General features: G+C 39.0%; 1 protein-coding gene across 1 annotated transcript in view; it reads right to left on the reverse strand.

Moving 5' to 3' along the window:
* The window catches only part of LOC111159728 (BCL2 like 13), an 82,563-nt gene that overhangs the window by 66,556 nt on the left and 1,336 nt on the right, over positions 1-14,671 (reverse strand). Inside the window, exon 2 of the mRNA XM_022522296.1 lies at positions 4,951-5,119. Within this exon, the coding sequence (XP_022378004.1) occupies positions 4,951-5,071 (121 nt within the window). The 5' untranslated portion in view covers positions 5,072-5,119. The remainder of the gene's footprint in view (positions 1-4,950; positions 5,120-14,671) is intronic.

Here is a 14,671-nt window from a genome sequence, read left to right on the forward strand (position 1 = left end):
AGTCATACTTCAAGTATTCAACTATCTCCTGTGACTTGTGACTACAATATTGGACAGAAAAGATAGAGAACATGTTCATCACTGCACAAAGTTCTATTACATAGTATTTTTCTAAACCTCAGGCTATAACTAACCGAAGAAGGTTTTGGCAAAGTAAATGAAACTGGAAACTGAAAAGGAAAAGTTGTAAGGAATTTGCAAGCTCAATGAAGGGACTGTCATGTGCCCATTCCAAAAAAGGCTGATGAACACCCTGAATGTTCTAAGCAGGAGACTACAGAGATTTACTTACTGACATGGACAGATGTTCAAATACGTTGTTAATTTTTATTTATTTATTTAAGATTTTATTTATTTAAGAGAGAAGGAGAGTGAGGGAAAGCAAAGAGGGAGAGTGACAGGGAGAAGTAAAATCCCCACTGAGCAGAGAACCTGACATGGGGCTGGATCCCAGGACCCCGAGATCATGACCTGAGCTGAAGACAGATGCTTAACCAACTGAGTCACCCAGGCACCCCTAAATATGTTAATTTTTAAAATGTTACCAAATGGCATATGTACCACCTCATTTTTATAAACCATAAATTCAAATTTGTATGTTCCTATATAAATGGAAAAAAGGTTAACATTTCATCATTTTAATTACTGGATTATAGAATTTTTCTTCTTTCTTTTTTAACTTTTCTAAATACTTTCATATATATTAAAAGCATTATAATAAAAAAAGAAATATGATTAAAGAATAGAAGTGGGGGCACCTGTGTGGCTCAGTGGGTTAAGCCTCTGCCTTCAGCTCAGGTCATGATCTCAGGGTCCTGGGATCGAGCCCCGCAGTGGGCTCTCTGCTCAGTGGGGAGCCTGCTTCCTCCTCTCTCTCTGCCTGCCTCTCTGCCTACTTGTGATCTCTGTCTGTCAAATGAATAAATAAAATCTTAAAAAAAAAAAAAAAAAGAATAGAAGTGACAAGGACATAGACCTGGGCTTAATATAAACAATTACAGCATTTAGTTTTATGCATAAACAGATTGTGCTCCTTGATAGTAATGAGAAAAATGAAGTACCCTGTACTGATAGCAGGTGTCAGCAAACTATAACCCGTGGCCACATCTGGCCCACTGCATGTTTTTCTAATAGCCCATGAGCCAAGAATGATTTTTACATTTTTAAATGATTGAAAAAAAATAAAAATATTACTATTTCATGACACAAAAATAATAGGAAATTCAGTCTCCATAAATAAAATGTAACTGGAATATAGCCACACTCACTTATGTATTATCTATGGTTGCTTTGTGCTACAACGGCAGAAACCCATGGTTCGACAGAGCCTGTGTGTGGTGTTCTCATAGCTTCACGCTGTTGCCTAGCCTACTGCATACTGCAGTGGCACAAGTATAACCCCACGGCATTTCAACTGCCACCCATATCGCTATACCACAACCTTTATTTACCTGCATATACTCATCATGTCAAAACAAGAGAAAAGCGGACTTTGAATATCCTGCTTTTAAGGATTATTCTCTTACAAATTAGATGATAAAGTATTCTACTTACTATGCAATGACATTATAGCTATGCCAGAAGCACGCAGTATACACTGATACTACCAGACTCATCAGAGTACTTCCAACTCATGGGAAAGCAAGTCAGAAAAATTAGAAAATTTAAAATAGAACTTCTTATCATAGAATTTCTTCATAGAAACAAAAAATGAGGGATGCCTGGGTGGCTCAGTTGGTTGGACGACTGCTTTTGGCTCAGGTCATGATCCCGGAGTCCCAGGATAGAGTCCCGCGTCGGGCTCCCAGCTCCATGGGGAGTCTGCTTCTCCCTCTGACCTTCTCCTCGCTCATGCTCTCTCTCACTGCCTCTCTCTCAAATAAATAAATAAAATATTTAAAAAAAAAAATGAAAATGAGGCTGCAACTGAAGTTTCTACATGGCTCAGCTGTCAGTCAAGTAAGGAAAGCCATTTACTGATGTCAAGTTAATTAAAATGTATTCAGCTAAAGCCGCTAAAGAGATGTGTCATAAAAAGTTTCAGATTATTAGTCTTTTGGAGAGAATAGCTGCTCAACGAGTTGAGGACAATGGGAACAACATCAGTAGTCAACTGAATATAAGGCAAATAATTCTGAGTGGTTTTCTTTGGCTCTTGATGCACTGACAGTTGTGTGAAACTGATCAGCTGTTGTTTATTCAAGGAGTCCATGATGAGTGTGAAGTGACTAAAGAACCGGATGCCTACACAGAATAATTATGGGTGAGAAGATTTTCCAAAAAATTGAGAAAGCACTAATTCACTATAACCCAAAGTGGAATCTGCTAAGATGTGTTACGAATAATGGCAAAATACATGTGGAGCATAAAAAGCCTTCTTCTTTTGACAAAATTAGTTTGACAGAGACTGTGAAAATGTAAAGTATTCAAGACTTATGGTTATTCACAGAAGTATTCACATCAGTACATACTCTGGAAAATATCTGAATCTATCTCATGATAAGGAACCAAGAGTTTTTGGGGTTTTTTTTTTTAAGATTTTATTTATTTATTTGAGAGAGAGAGGGAGGAGGGGCAGAGGGAGAGAGCAGACCCCTGCTAAATCGGGAGCCCAATAGAGAACTCGATCTCAGGACCCTGGGATCAATCATGACCTAAGCCGAAGGCAAACACTTAACCAACTGAGCCACCCACGTACCCCAGGAACCAGGAGTTTTAAAAGTGAAGTTCATTTGCTGTCATGAACTTAATTACTGTCAGTTCCATGAATTTTTGTCAGAAATAGAAGCTGAGGGGCACCTGCATGGCTCAGTTGTTAAGCTTCTGCCTTTGGCTCAGGTCATGATCCCAGGGTCCTGGGCTTCAGCCCTGCATGCTCAGAGGAAAGCCTGCTTCTCCCACTCCCACTTCCCCTGCCTGTGTTCCCTCTCTAGCTGTGTCTGTCAAATAAGTAAATAAAATATTAAAAAAACAAAAAAAAAAAAAGGAAAGAAAGAAATAGAAACTGAGGGCGCCTGGGTGGGTCAGTCGGTTAAGCGTCCACCTTCACCTCAGGTCATGATCCCAGGGTCCTAGGATGGAGTCCTGCATTGGACTCCCTGCTCAGTCGGGAGCCTGCTTCTCCCTCTGCTTGCCATTCTCTGTGCTTGTGCTCTCTCTTTTTCTCTCTCTTTCTCCCTCTATCAAATAAGTAATATCTAAAAAAAAAAAAGTTGACTATCTTTTTTTTTTTTAAGATTTTATTTATTTGACAGAGAGAAAGCACAAACAGGCTAAGTGGCAGGCTGAGGCAGAGGGAAAGGGAGAAGAAGGCTCCCCACTGAGCAGAGAGCCCAACATGGGGCTCAATCCCAGGACCCTGGGATCATGACCTAAGCCAAAGGCAGCACTTGATTTTGGTTCAGGTCATGATCTGACCTCAAGCCCACCACCCAGCCCAGGGTGGTGGGCTTGAGCCCTGCATCATCAGGCTCCTTGCTCAGCAGGGAGCCTGCTTCTCCCTCTCCCTCTGCCTGCCACTCCCCCTGCTTGTGTTCACTCTCGCTCTCTTTCAAGTAAATACATAAAATCTTTAAAAATAAATAAATTAATAATAATAAATAATTAGTATCTCTTATGAGTTTTTAAAGTTATTTTGCAGAGGTACCTCAGTCTGTTAAGCATCTGCCTTTGGCTCAGGCCATGATCTCTGGGTCCCGGGATCAAAGTCCAAATCAGGCTCCTTGCTCAGCGGGGAGTCTGCCTCTCCCTCTGCCTCCTGCTCACCCTGCTTATGCTCTGACAAATAAATAAAATCTTTAAAAAATAATAACAAAATAAAACAATTACATAATTCTAATCTGTTTGTTAAGCATGAAATTTTTTTAAAAGATTCTATTTGTGGGGCACCTGGGTGGCTCAGTGATTAAAGCCTCTGCCTTCGGCTCAGGTCATGATCATGGGTCCTGGGATCGAGCCCCGCATCAGGCTCTCTGCTCAGCAGGGACCCCGCTTCCTCCTCTCTCTCTCTCTCTCTCTCTCTGCCAGCTTCTCTGCCTACTTGTGGTCTCTGTCAAATAAATAAATAAAATCTTAAAAAAAAAATTTATTTATTTGAGAGAAAAAGAGAGCTTGTGCACAAGTGGCGGGGAGGGGGAAAGGGAGAAGCAATCTCCCCTCAGAGCAGGGAGCTCAATGCAGAGTTCGATCCCAGGACCCACAGATCATGATCTGAGCCAAAGGCAGATGCTTAACAGACTGAGCCACCCAAGAGCCCCAAGGATAAAATTTCTAAAGAAAGATAGAATTCTGTTTATTTACGTGTACTTAATACATTTTTACATGTACCAACAACAATCATTTAAATTACCACACTCTTTTTTTTTTTTTTTTTAAGATTTTATTTAAGCAGGGGGAGCAGCAGGCAGATGGAGAAACAGGCTCCCCACTGGGCAGGGAGCCCAATGCAGGACTCAAACCTAGGACCTGGGATCATGACTCAAACCTAGGACCCTAGGAGCTTAAGGCAGATGCTTAACCAACTGACCCACCCAGGCATCCCAAATTGCCACAATTTTTTTATTTTTCTTAAGATTTTATTTATTTGACAGAGAGAGACACAGTGAGAGAGGGAACACAAGCACAGGGAGTGGGAGAAGCAGGTTTCCCGCTGAGCAGGGAGCCCGTTGTGGGGCTCAATCCCAGGACCCTGGGATCATGACCTGGGCCGAAGAGACACTAAACGACTGAGCCACCCAGGAGCCCCAAATTACCACACTCTTAAAAAGCATTAAAATTCTTTTCTGGGAATGGATCGGGGGTGGGAAAGGATGGGATGACTGGTTATTCTTTAAAAGATTATTAGTATTATTTAATCTCATGATCACAGATACAAATTATTTAGATATATGTATTTTTACATGTGAAGTAATGACTACTACTTAATATAATCACCTGAGCCAAAGACAATACCTTGGGATGAGGAAAGATGTTGCTCTTGTATCTTCTCCTGAGAGAGGAGTCCCAAGTAGCTGAGAACAACATACTTTGTTTCATAGTGAAATCCTAGAGGCACAGTAGTAGAGGACGCCATTGAGTTGGCTGGCAGAGCTCCAAAAGTCTACTTACAGATGTGTAAAACCTAAAAACATAAAAGTATTTTTTCAGTTTAAAGTTCGTTACATGCCAGTACATTTCCCCATTGACTATAATTATTCAACTAAATACCAAAATAAATACTTGACTTTCCTTCCCAGTAATTTTTAAAAATTGTAACTTTAGTTTACTTACAAGTCAGAATTAATTCAGATTTCAGATCAAAAGCAAATTTCCCTTTCTAGCTCTCCCTAGTTTCTCTGTTTTCACCTATGTGGCAAAAACAGTGGCTATGCCCCGACCTTTCCCTCTACCCCAATATATATTCTCTTATTTCTTTTAATAATAAAGCCTCCTAGGGCACCTGACTGGCTCAGTCCGTAGAGCATACGACTCTTGATCTCGGGGCTGAGTTCAAGCCCCACGTTGGGTATGTAGATTACTTAAAAATAAAATATAAATAAATAAATAAACCTCCTAAATTCTAGCTAGGTCAATAGCCACACAACTGCAAACCATATCTGCCAGTTCCTTAGCAGCTTAATGAGCCAAATGATTAGCCCGAGTCAGAGGAATACGAGCAGAAGTTACGTGTGCAATCTGTGGATCTCTCCCTAAAGATCTTCTCTTTCTTCCTTGCTATGGTCTGGAATGTGAATATGGCAGACAACCAGTTCTGACATGCAAACAAGAAGATCACTTTAAGGGATGGTAAGGTAACAAGAGAGAAGGTACTAGGCCCCTGAATGACCACGTGCAGCAGAGCTGCCCTGCCAGCCTTGACCTCTGGACTGACATTTAAGGCACTTCATTCTGAAATCTCTTCATTAGGCATCCTAACTTGTACCCTAATTAATATAACTACAACTTTTACCTCTTCCCATGGACTGAGTAGCTGTTTTACCTATCCTGTGTCTTAACAGTTGTTTCACATAAAAAATTCTTACTAAAGAGTTTCCAAATAACTGAGTTTTTTACTTAAACAATGATACCAACAGCTTTAAGATCTCAGGAAATAACCAGGAAGGGAAAAACAGGTTCAGATAACTAGCAACACGAAAAAGAGACAAGCAATGTTGACAAAATTTAAGATGTACAAGCAAACTAAGAGAAATGTCTAAAAGTGATAAACGATGAAAAAATACATATAGAATTTAAAATACACAACAGAAAACAGTGGCTATACAAAGAGACAGAAATTAAGAGTAACATAAAACTATGCTTTGAGGAGTGCCAGGGTGGATCAGTAGTTAAGCGTCTGCCTTTGGCTCCGGTCATGATCCCAGAGTCCTGGGATCGAGTCCCACATCAGGCTCCCTGCTTAGCAGGGAGTCTGCTTTTCCCTCTGACCCTCCCCCTTCCCATGCTCTCTCTCTCAAATAAATTTTTTTAAAAATCTTAAAAAAAAAAAAGTACATTAAATCAAACAGTGGGCCTTAGACTGCCATGTTAAAAGTTTATCAACTTCAGAAAGCATTTCAAAATTATTAATACATACTAAAACGTGTCACAGCTTACATCACAGGAATAAAAGGCACACCCACTGTGTAACTACAGGGTGCTTTACTCTTAAAAAGCTCAAAATAGGGGTGCCTGGGTTGCTTAGTCATTGGGCATCTGCCTTCGGCTCAGGTCATGATCCCAGCGTCCTGGGATCGAGCCCCACATCAGGCTCCCTGCTCAGCAGAGAGCCTGCTCCTTCTCTCTCTCCCTCTGCTGCTCCCCCTCCTTGTGCTGTCTCTCTCTCTCTCTCTCTTCTGTCAAATAAATAAATAAATAAAACCTAAAAAAAAAGAAAACCTCAAAATATTTGTTACATTTATAGTCACCATTTAATAGTGACAGAATTTCAAATTTACAAATATAAAAAGGGATATCCACACAGGAAAAATAAGTTTTCTGAGGCCTATCTGGTCAGGTACTAGCTAGCAGTGGCGTTGTAATGAACCTTCGCTTTTTTTTTTTTTGCCTGCCTGCCATCTGAACCCAATTTCCTTTATAGGGAGCATCCAACATTGTGTCAATCTCGATAGGAAACAGAAATCTCCCACCCCCACTATAAAAGCTAAAATTTGAGCTAGATTTTTTCTTTCCTTTTCTCCTGTTCTGTGGCATGTAGCCAAGTGAGAGACTCCTACTAGGATCTAGAATGTGGAAAGACACTTAAAAGATAATTCATGGAGAAGTTTGTGGTACTAGGTCAGCAGATGCAGAGGTGCAGATCGGATTGCAGTGTCCTAACTCTTCTATTCCTTGGCCTGATCCCAGCTCAGTCTACGGCCAAATTTCCCTTGGTTCCTGCCTGTTTCCCAAACCTAATTTTCCAGCTTCCCATCCATTCTGTGAGCTACCCAATGCCCTTTTCCTAAGTTCCGTTTCTGCTTAAATAAGCTAGAATGACTTTCTGTTGTTGGCAACCAAGAGCTAAATGGAACAAGGGCTAAGACTGGAACCTAATTTTCTTAAAAGTTGGGAGACAGTTCCCCAACAACTGTAACACACTACTTTCATATGAAGCTTACTAGACTAAATTTATAAGTTTAAAAAAATCTTTAAAGACCTCATATCAACCTAGTAATTGTATCTACTGAAACAGAAGGTGGGCAACCTAGGTGGCTTGGTGGGTTAAGCCTTTGCCTTCAGCTCAGGTCATGGTCTCAGCATCCTGGGGATCGAGTCCCACATCGGGCTCCCTGCTCAGCAGGAAACCTGCTTCCCCCTCTCTGCCTGCCTCTCGCCTACTTGTGATCTCTGTCAAATAAATAAATAAAAATTAAAAAAAAAAAAACAAAAACAAAAACAGAAGGCAATGCCTTCTGGTAATTTTGTGCTGTTCATTCAACTCAGATTTCTTAAGATACAAGGTACTACAAACATTAGGTACAAAGACCACAATTAAGATAAAGCACCGGCCTTCTGGAGTTTTTGACCAAGTAGAGACAAACAAAAATATGCAAATTAATCAGAACAATAAAGTTCTATGACACAAGTCAGTATCCACAGAGTAGGAAAGGGCAATCCAAAAGAGGAAGCAGGAAAGTCTCTCTGGGGAAGAAAAAAGGCAGAAATCAGGAAAGACTTTATAAAGTAAAATCTGAACCAATCCTGGAACATGAAGAGGTATTCACTAATTGAACCAGCTTAGGGAAATGAGACAGGGATGCACTTTAAATATGAAGACCAGTAAAAAGCACAAAAGCACTCTTGAAACAGCATGGAACATAAATACTAAGAAATTTGACACGGCTGAATCCTAAGACATAAGGGTGATGAGGCTCAGCAGGAGCAAGCAGCGGTCAACACTTGGAGTGCTTTATATACCATGAGATTCTGGGAAGCTTAGGTTGTATGCTATATGCAAGGAATTATTTTAACCATGTTCATAAATGAACCCCCTAAAACTACCTGCAAATTCTGTGCATCAGCATTTTTTTCTGGACAGAAAAATCATTCCATTTCTTTCATTAGATCCTCAAATTAGATCACGACGTAAAACAGGCTAAAAACTACTAAAGAACACTACCAGGAACTATCGAAAGATTTCAAGCAAGAAAAGTGTATCAACAGATTATATTCTAGAAAAATCATCCTGGAGGCGATATGGAAGAATAAGAATAGAGACTGGAGGCAAGGACACAGTTAGGGGAATATTGGAAAAATCTAAACAAGAGATGTATGAAGGCATAAATTAGAGCAAGAACACCAGAAAGAAGGGGATGAAAAGGTAAAATATTAAAAGCCTCAAAGATTTGTTAACTAACTCAGTAAGAGTACTCAAGACAGCTGTAGGGAAAGTGATGTTATTCCTATTTCTCAAAAGATAATATAGGAAGAGCTATTTTAGGAGACGATAACAGGTTCACTTTGGGGCATACTGAATTTAGTACCTAGGAGCTGTCCAGGTGAAGATGTACAGCAAGTAATTGGACATTCTTATACTGAGAGCTCTCAACTAGAGATACAAAACTGTGCTCTGCACAGATACAAGCCAATGAAATTATCTAAGGAGACTGAATGGGGAGAGTTAGTGACTTCCAATGGATAGGAGTATCAAAATTTGGGGTAGGAGTGAGAAAGGGGATAACAACAGACAGCTTCACTCTGGAAAGGGAAACATTACCTACTGTTTTCAGTTCAAAGTATAGAAAATAAAGCTCAGCAGATCTTCAATCTTCTTTGTTTTTTCTTCAATCTTCTCTGTATCAATAACTCAGCGCACGGATGGGAGGTTAGAATAAATGCACCCATCATTCCCTACCCCAAGCACCACCACCAGAACAGGAGCCAGATAATTTTTTATTTATCAAAAGGAGACACATTTTTAAAAATATCTGTCAAGAAATACCAGTTTCATCTGAAAGAGAAACACCAACAGAATTCAGGGCAAAACTAACATTTCAGGGGTTGTCCAAAAATGAGAAGTTGGCAGAGGTGACCTCCAAGTCTGGATTGGGACAGTCAGAAAGGAAGAAAAACAGGAAAGAGTGTGTTTACAGAAGTCAGGGGAGGAATTTCAACAAGAAGGTAGTAAAGAAATATTGAAATATAGTAACACACCAAAAAGAATGAAAATGTCAGCGTAAAGATCCCTGTCCAGACAGTTCTATTTGTGGCCAGGGGCAATAGCAAAAAGGTAGGGAGTCGAAGGCTGAATGGTAAGTGAAAAGGGAGAGATCGGGGTTTTAGTCTATTCTTTAAAAGAAACAGCTTGGTTGTATGGGAAGAAAACAATAGAGGCCAGCAAGAGATAAGTTTGAGAGTTCATTTGTTTTGTTTTTGTGCACAACAAAAGAGTCTTAAGCATGTTTACACTCAGTGGAGAAGAAGCCAATGGGTGTAAATAAGTACAGAAAGCAAGAGATAAATTATGAAGTGAAGTTCGGAGAGGGGAGAACAGAGCAAATGAGTAACAAAATTTCGGCTTTACCAAGTCTCAGAATTTTGGGGTAACTGGAATAAAGAAGTAGTCATATTTTGAATAATGCTTTAAATAAAAAATTGATGTTCTCAAATGTTATATTCAAATGCCTGTATTTATCAAAAAACTGAATCTGAAGACAATTTTAGTCATATTCCAACCCAGATGCCATAGAAAAAGCATAGTTCACTGAACTTCCAAATTTGATTTTTAGCCTAGTGCTCTTAAGATTTTCTTACAAATCCCAATTGCCTAACCATAAATGCAATCTTTTTTTTTTTTTTTTTAAGATTTTATTTATTTATTTGACAGAGAGAGATCACAAGTAGACAGAGAGGCAGGCAGAGACAGAGAGAGAGAGGGAAGTAGGCTCCCCGTCAAGCAGAGAGCCCGATGTGGGGCTCGATCCCAGGACCCTGAGATCATGACCTGAGCTGAAGGCAGCGGCTTAACCCACTGAGCCACCCAGGCGCCCCCATAAATGCAATCTTAATCATGGATTTCATAATTTTCCATCCTCCACACTCACTTTACTATTTACAGTGAAGTCGTCAGCTCTAGTATACATGTTAACATCCATACAACCATATATTTGGTGGATGATTATATTCTATTCAATCGTTTTAACATTTTTCAATGATTCACACAAATGGAGAAGATGATAATACAAATTCCAATCATTTAACTTCAGTATACATTTTTTTAGGCTTTAAATGTGCATTGGATAAACTAGTTATAAACATACCAGACCTAAATATGATAGACTTATAGTATTAAATATCTATCCAACTTCTAATTTAGCTTGAGCTTCCTTCCAGGTGTAGAGCAACAAAGCAGCTCATTCACACCTGTGATTAGGTGGTGGGGCAGACAGACCCTAGGAACACTATTACACAATTAGTGTGTGTGTGTATTAAATTATAGAACAAAAGCATTGAAAATATGCAAAATGTAAACTGCACAGCACGACTACAAGGTCATGGACTCTTAAGGGTACTCTGGGAAGAGAGAGCATGCACTTCCTTTGCAACATTCTGTAGTGCAGAGTCAGCATACTGCACAATGAGCTCTTGCATTTTGAACAAATATAAATATATTACATCTGCCTGAGGCCTCTATTTCTGAAGCACTCTTTCATGTGTTGTCATAGTAATCCTCTATGCTAGAAGGAAAAGGTTAACAGTCTCAATTTTATTGATGGAGAAACAAGAATAGATAATTTGCACAAAATCACACAACTAGTTAATAGTGCAATCACTTGGTTAGGTATGTTGTCTTCAGTTCTGAACTCTTAGCCTTTAACTGCATACACTCGACGCATATTTACTTATGTCAGGCAATGTGCTGGGTGAGAAGAATGCAGAGGCAAAAAAACGAACAATAACAGGAGGAAGAAATGGTAGACGAACAAGGTGTTTTTTTCAAACAGACTACTGAAAGGAGCAAATCTGTCAATTTTAAGAATGGGGCCAGGGCAAAAAGGGAAAAGACAAATCAGATAAAAGGTAAATATGATATGAGATCACCACTCAGAGCTTTCCTGTAAGCAGGGCACAACACTCAGGTCCCCCCTTATCAACAGAGTGCATTTCATATGTAAGGCATCTCAAGCTTCTTTTTAAATGATAAGAAGGACATAGTTACTTTTACTCTAAATTTTGTCTAGTAGACTCTTTTGGAATTCAAATTAGGTATAAGTGCTCTTGGTATCCAGAAACTTAAATATAGTTTTAAATATAAAAACAACTGGGGGGGCACCTGGGTGGCTCAGTGGGTTAAAGCCTCTGCCTTCGGCTCAGGTCATGGTCCTAGTGTCCTGGGATCGAGCCCCACATCGGGCTCTGTGCTCTGCAGGGAGCCTGCTTCCACCTCTCTCTATCTGTCTGCTTCTCTGCCTACTTGTGATCTCTGTCTGTCAAATAAATAAATAAAATCTAAAAACAAAAACAAAAAAAACAACTGGGGATGGGACTACTGGGTGGCTCAGTTCGTTAAGCATTTGACTATAGCTCAGGTCACGATCCCGGGGCCCTGGGATGGAGTCCCACATCGGGCTCCCTGCTCTGTGGGGAGCCTGTTTCTCCCTCTCCCTCTGCCTCTCTGTCTCTCACCAATCAATAAAGCCTTAAAAAAAACAAAAAAACAAAAAAACTACTGGGGTGCCTGGCTGGCTCAGTCAGTGATATATGCAACTCTTGATCTTGGTGTTGTCATGAGTTCAAACCCTGTGTCAGGCATAGAGCCTATTTTAAAATAATAAAAATTTAGAAAATAAATAAATAAATATAAAAACTGTATTTTGCACAAATCTAACAAGCCACTGAATACATCTGTGTTACCCAGTTGTTTCTTTCTCTACCTTATTACCTTTAATTTGCTCCTCTATTAAGTTACAAGTAGTTGTCAGCCAAATGGACATCCTGAGGAAGCTTAGGGTAACTTAATCCTATGTTTATACATGCATTTGGTGACATCTCCAAAACCAGGCACAAATAAAACATCCATGATCCTTCAGTAACAAATGTAACATCCACAATGTGCAATAAATAGATTGCTTTATTTTTTTTTAAACCAGATTTCTATCATGAATACCAGTGGAAATTCCAGGATGCCAGCACTGATAGTACTATAGGAATTAAAGCACATTTTATGAACAATAACCAGAAGGTAGGCAGCACTATTAAATTCTACTTTAAATTCTTATGAAAAGCAACTCTGCAGCAACGTTAAGTTTTTTATAGTTGTTTCCCAAACTTGTCTGATCATAATCACCTTGGATGCTTGTGGAAAACAGAAATTTCTAATACCCACTTCAGCCATGCTATTTAGAATACCATACCTAAACTGTATTCCTTAACCCCACAGAGCCAAAACAGAAAAACATTACAACTTAACATGTTTTAATAATTCAAGAAGCTTTGTTTTTAGACCATTTCCATCCACTAAAATTATAAAGTAATAAAACTGTCATATACTCCCATAATAAAAATGAACAGATCTATAATCCCAGTTTAAAAAAAGAAAAATAAAAATCCACAGATAACTCAATCACAAATCAAAATTCAAGAATTTCAAACATAAACAAAGTTTTGGGGTTACCAGGCTGCTACTCTTAACACTCACTGGTGGTTTGAGTATGGAATTTGTTTCAAGTTCCACAAATTACATTAAGTCCAGTAACTTACATTTTTTTAAGATCCATACTTTATTAGTCCATACAGAATTCTAGGACTTTCTCTAAAATGAGAGAAGTAAAATTAAGTAATCCCAACAAAAACTGTGAAATTTAAATTCACCCCACCCAGCTGCAAAATGCAACTGGGCAAGGGTGTCATTTTTAAAACTCAGCAGACACAAAACATTCTAGTATAGACAGTCCCTTTCATACTGAAACATGCTTAATTGAAATACTCTAGTTCAATCTTGTTTTAAGAGCTGCCCCAAAATGTTTTCACTCAGCAGCTGGCATTCAAAGATAAAGTACTTATAAAGGAATGCCTCACCCTCAGCCTCTCCCCACAGGCAGTGTCTGACTTTCACAATAATTGAGCTACCCACGTAGTGTAGATAGCTTTGTAAAAGGGAGACATAAAATTCAGTTGCTTTGTCCCACTCCCAAGTATATGCCAGAGACATGAAAACACATGTCTACACAAAAATTTGCACACTAATAGTTATAGCAGCGTAATATTCAACAGCCACATAGTGGAAATAACTAGCTGCCCATTAACTAATGAATAAAGAAAGCTGGTATATCCCTACTATGGCATATTGTGGCCACATAAAAAGAAAGACTGAGGGAATGCCTTAGGCAGCTGCCTTCGGCTCAGGTCCTGATCCCAGGGTTCTGGGATCAAGCCCCACATCAGGCTCCCTGCTCAGCGGGAAGCCTGCTTCTCCCTCTTCCACTCCCCCTGCTTGTGTTCCCTTTCTCTGCCAAATAAATAAATAAAATCTTAAAAAAAAAAAAAAAAAAAAAAAAAACCTGATACATGCTACATCATGCAAAGTAAACGAAGCCAGTCACAAAATATCACATATTGCATAATTCTGTTTATATGAAATATCCAGAACTGGTCAATCTACAGAGACAGAAAGTCAGTCAGTAGTTGCCTAGGTAGGAGAGGGGAGGGTTTCTTTTGCGGGTGATGAAAACTGTGGTGGTGGTTGGGAATTCTGTGAATATACTAAAACCATTAAAAAAAAAAAAATTAAATCCTGCAATTGGTGAGTTGCATGTTAGTTATATCTCAAGGCTTAAAAAATCAGCTACTCTGAAAATAGCCCCCTTCCTTCAATGTTGTAATATACATTAAATAAGAAATTTTGGTGAGCATTTATTTGGAGTAAGATATAAATCAAAACGAAACTGAAAAACTGGTAAAAAAAAAAACTGGTAAAAACTAGGACAGCAAGACTGACTGTTTAAAACTTCTCTTTTCTATTTCTAAAATATTTTATAAGAGAAATATATTTTAAAGCAATGATTATGGTTGTAAATTACTTGTCCTAAAAGTTTAGTGTATGAGATATTTAGTACTGATTAACTGATGTGCTAGAAAGCACCTTTTCTTTACAAAACTGGTTGGACTCAACTTTATACATCCTTCAACTAAATTCAACTACTGGGGTACAGGCCTCCATGAGAAAATGAATCATTAAGAAATATATATATATAGT

Source organism: Enhydra lutris, unplaced genomic scaffold, assembly GCF_002288905.1.
Source record: "Enhydra lutris kenyoni isolate GAN:26980312 unplaced genomic scaffold, ASM228890v2 scaffoldscaffold69, whole genome shotgun sequence".
NCBI lineage: Eukaryota > Metazoa > Chordata > Mammalia > Carnivora > Mustelidae > Enhydra > Enhydra lutris.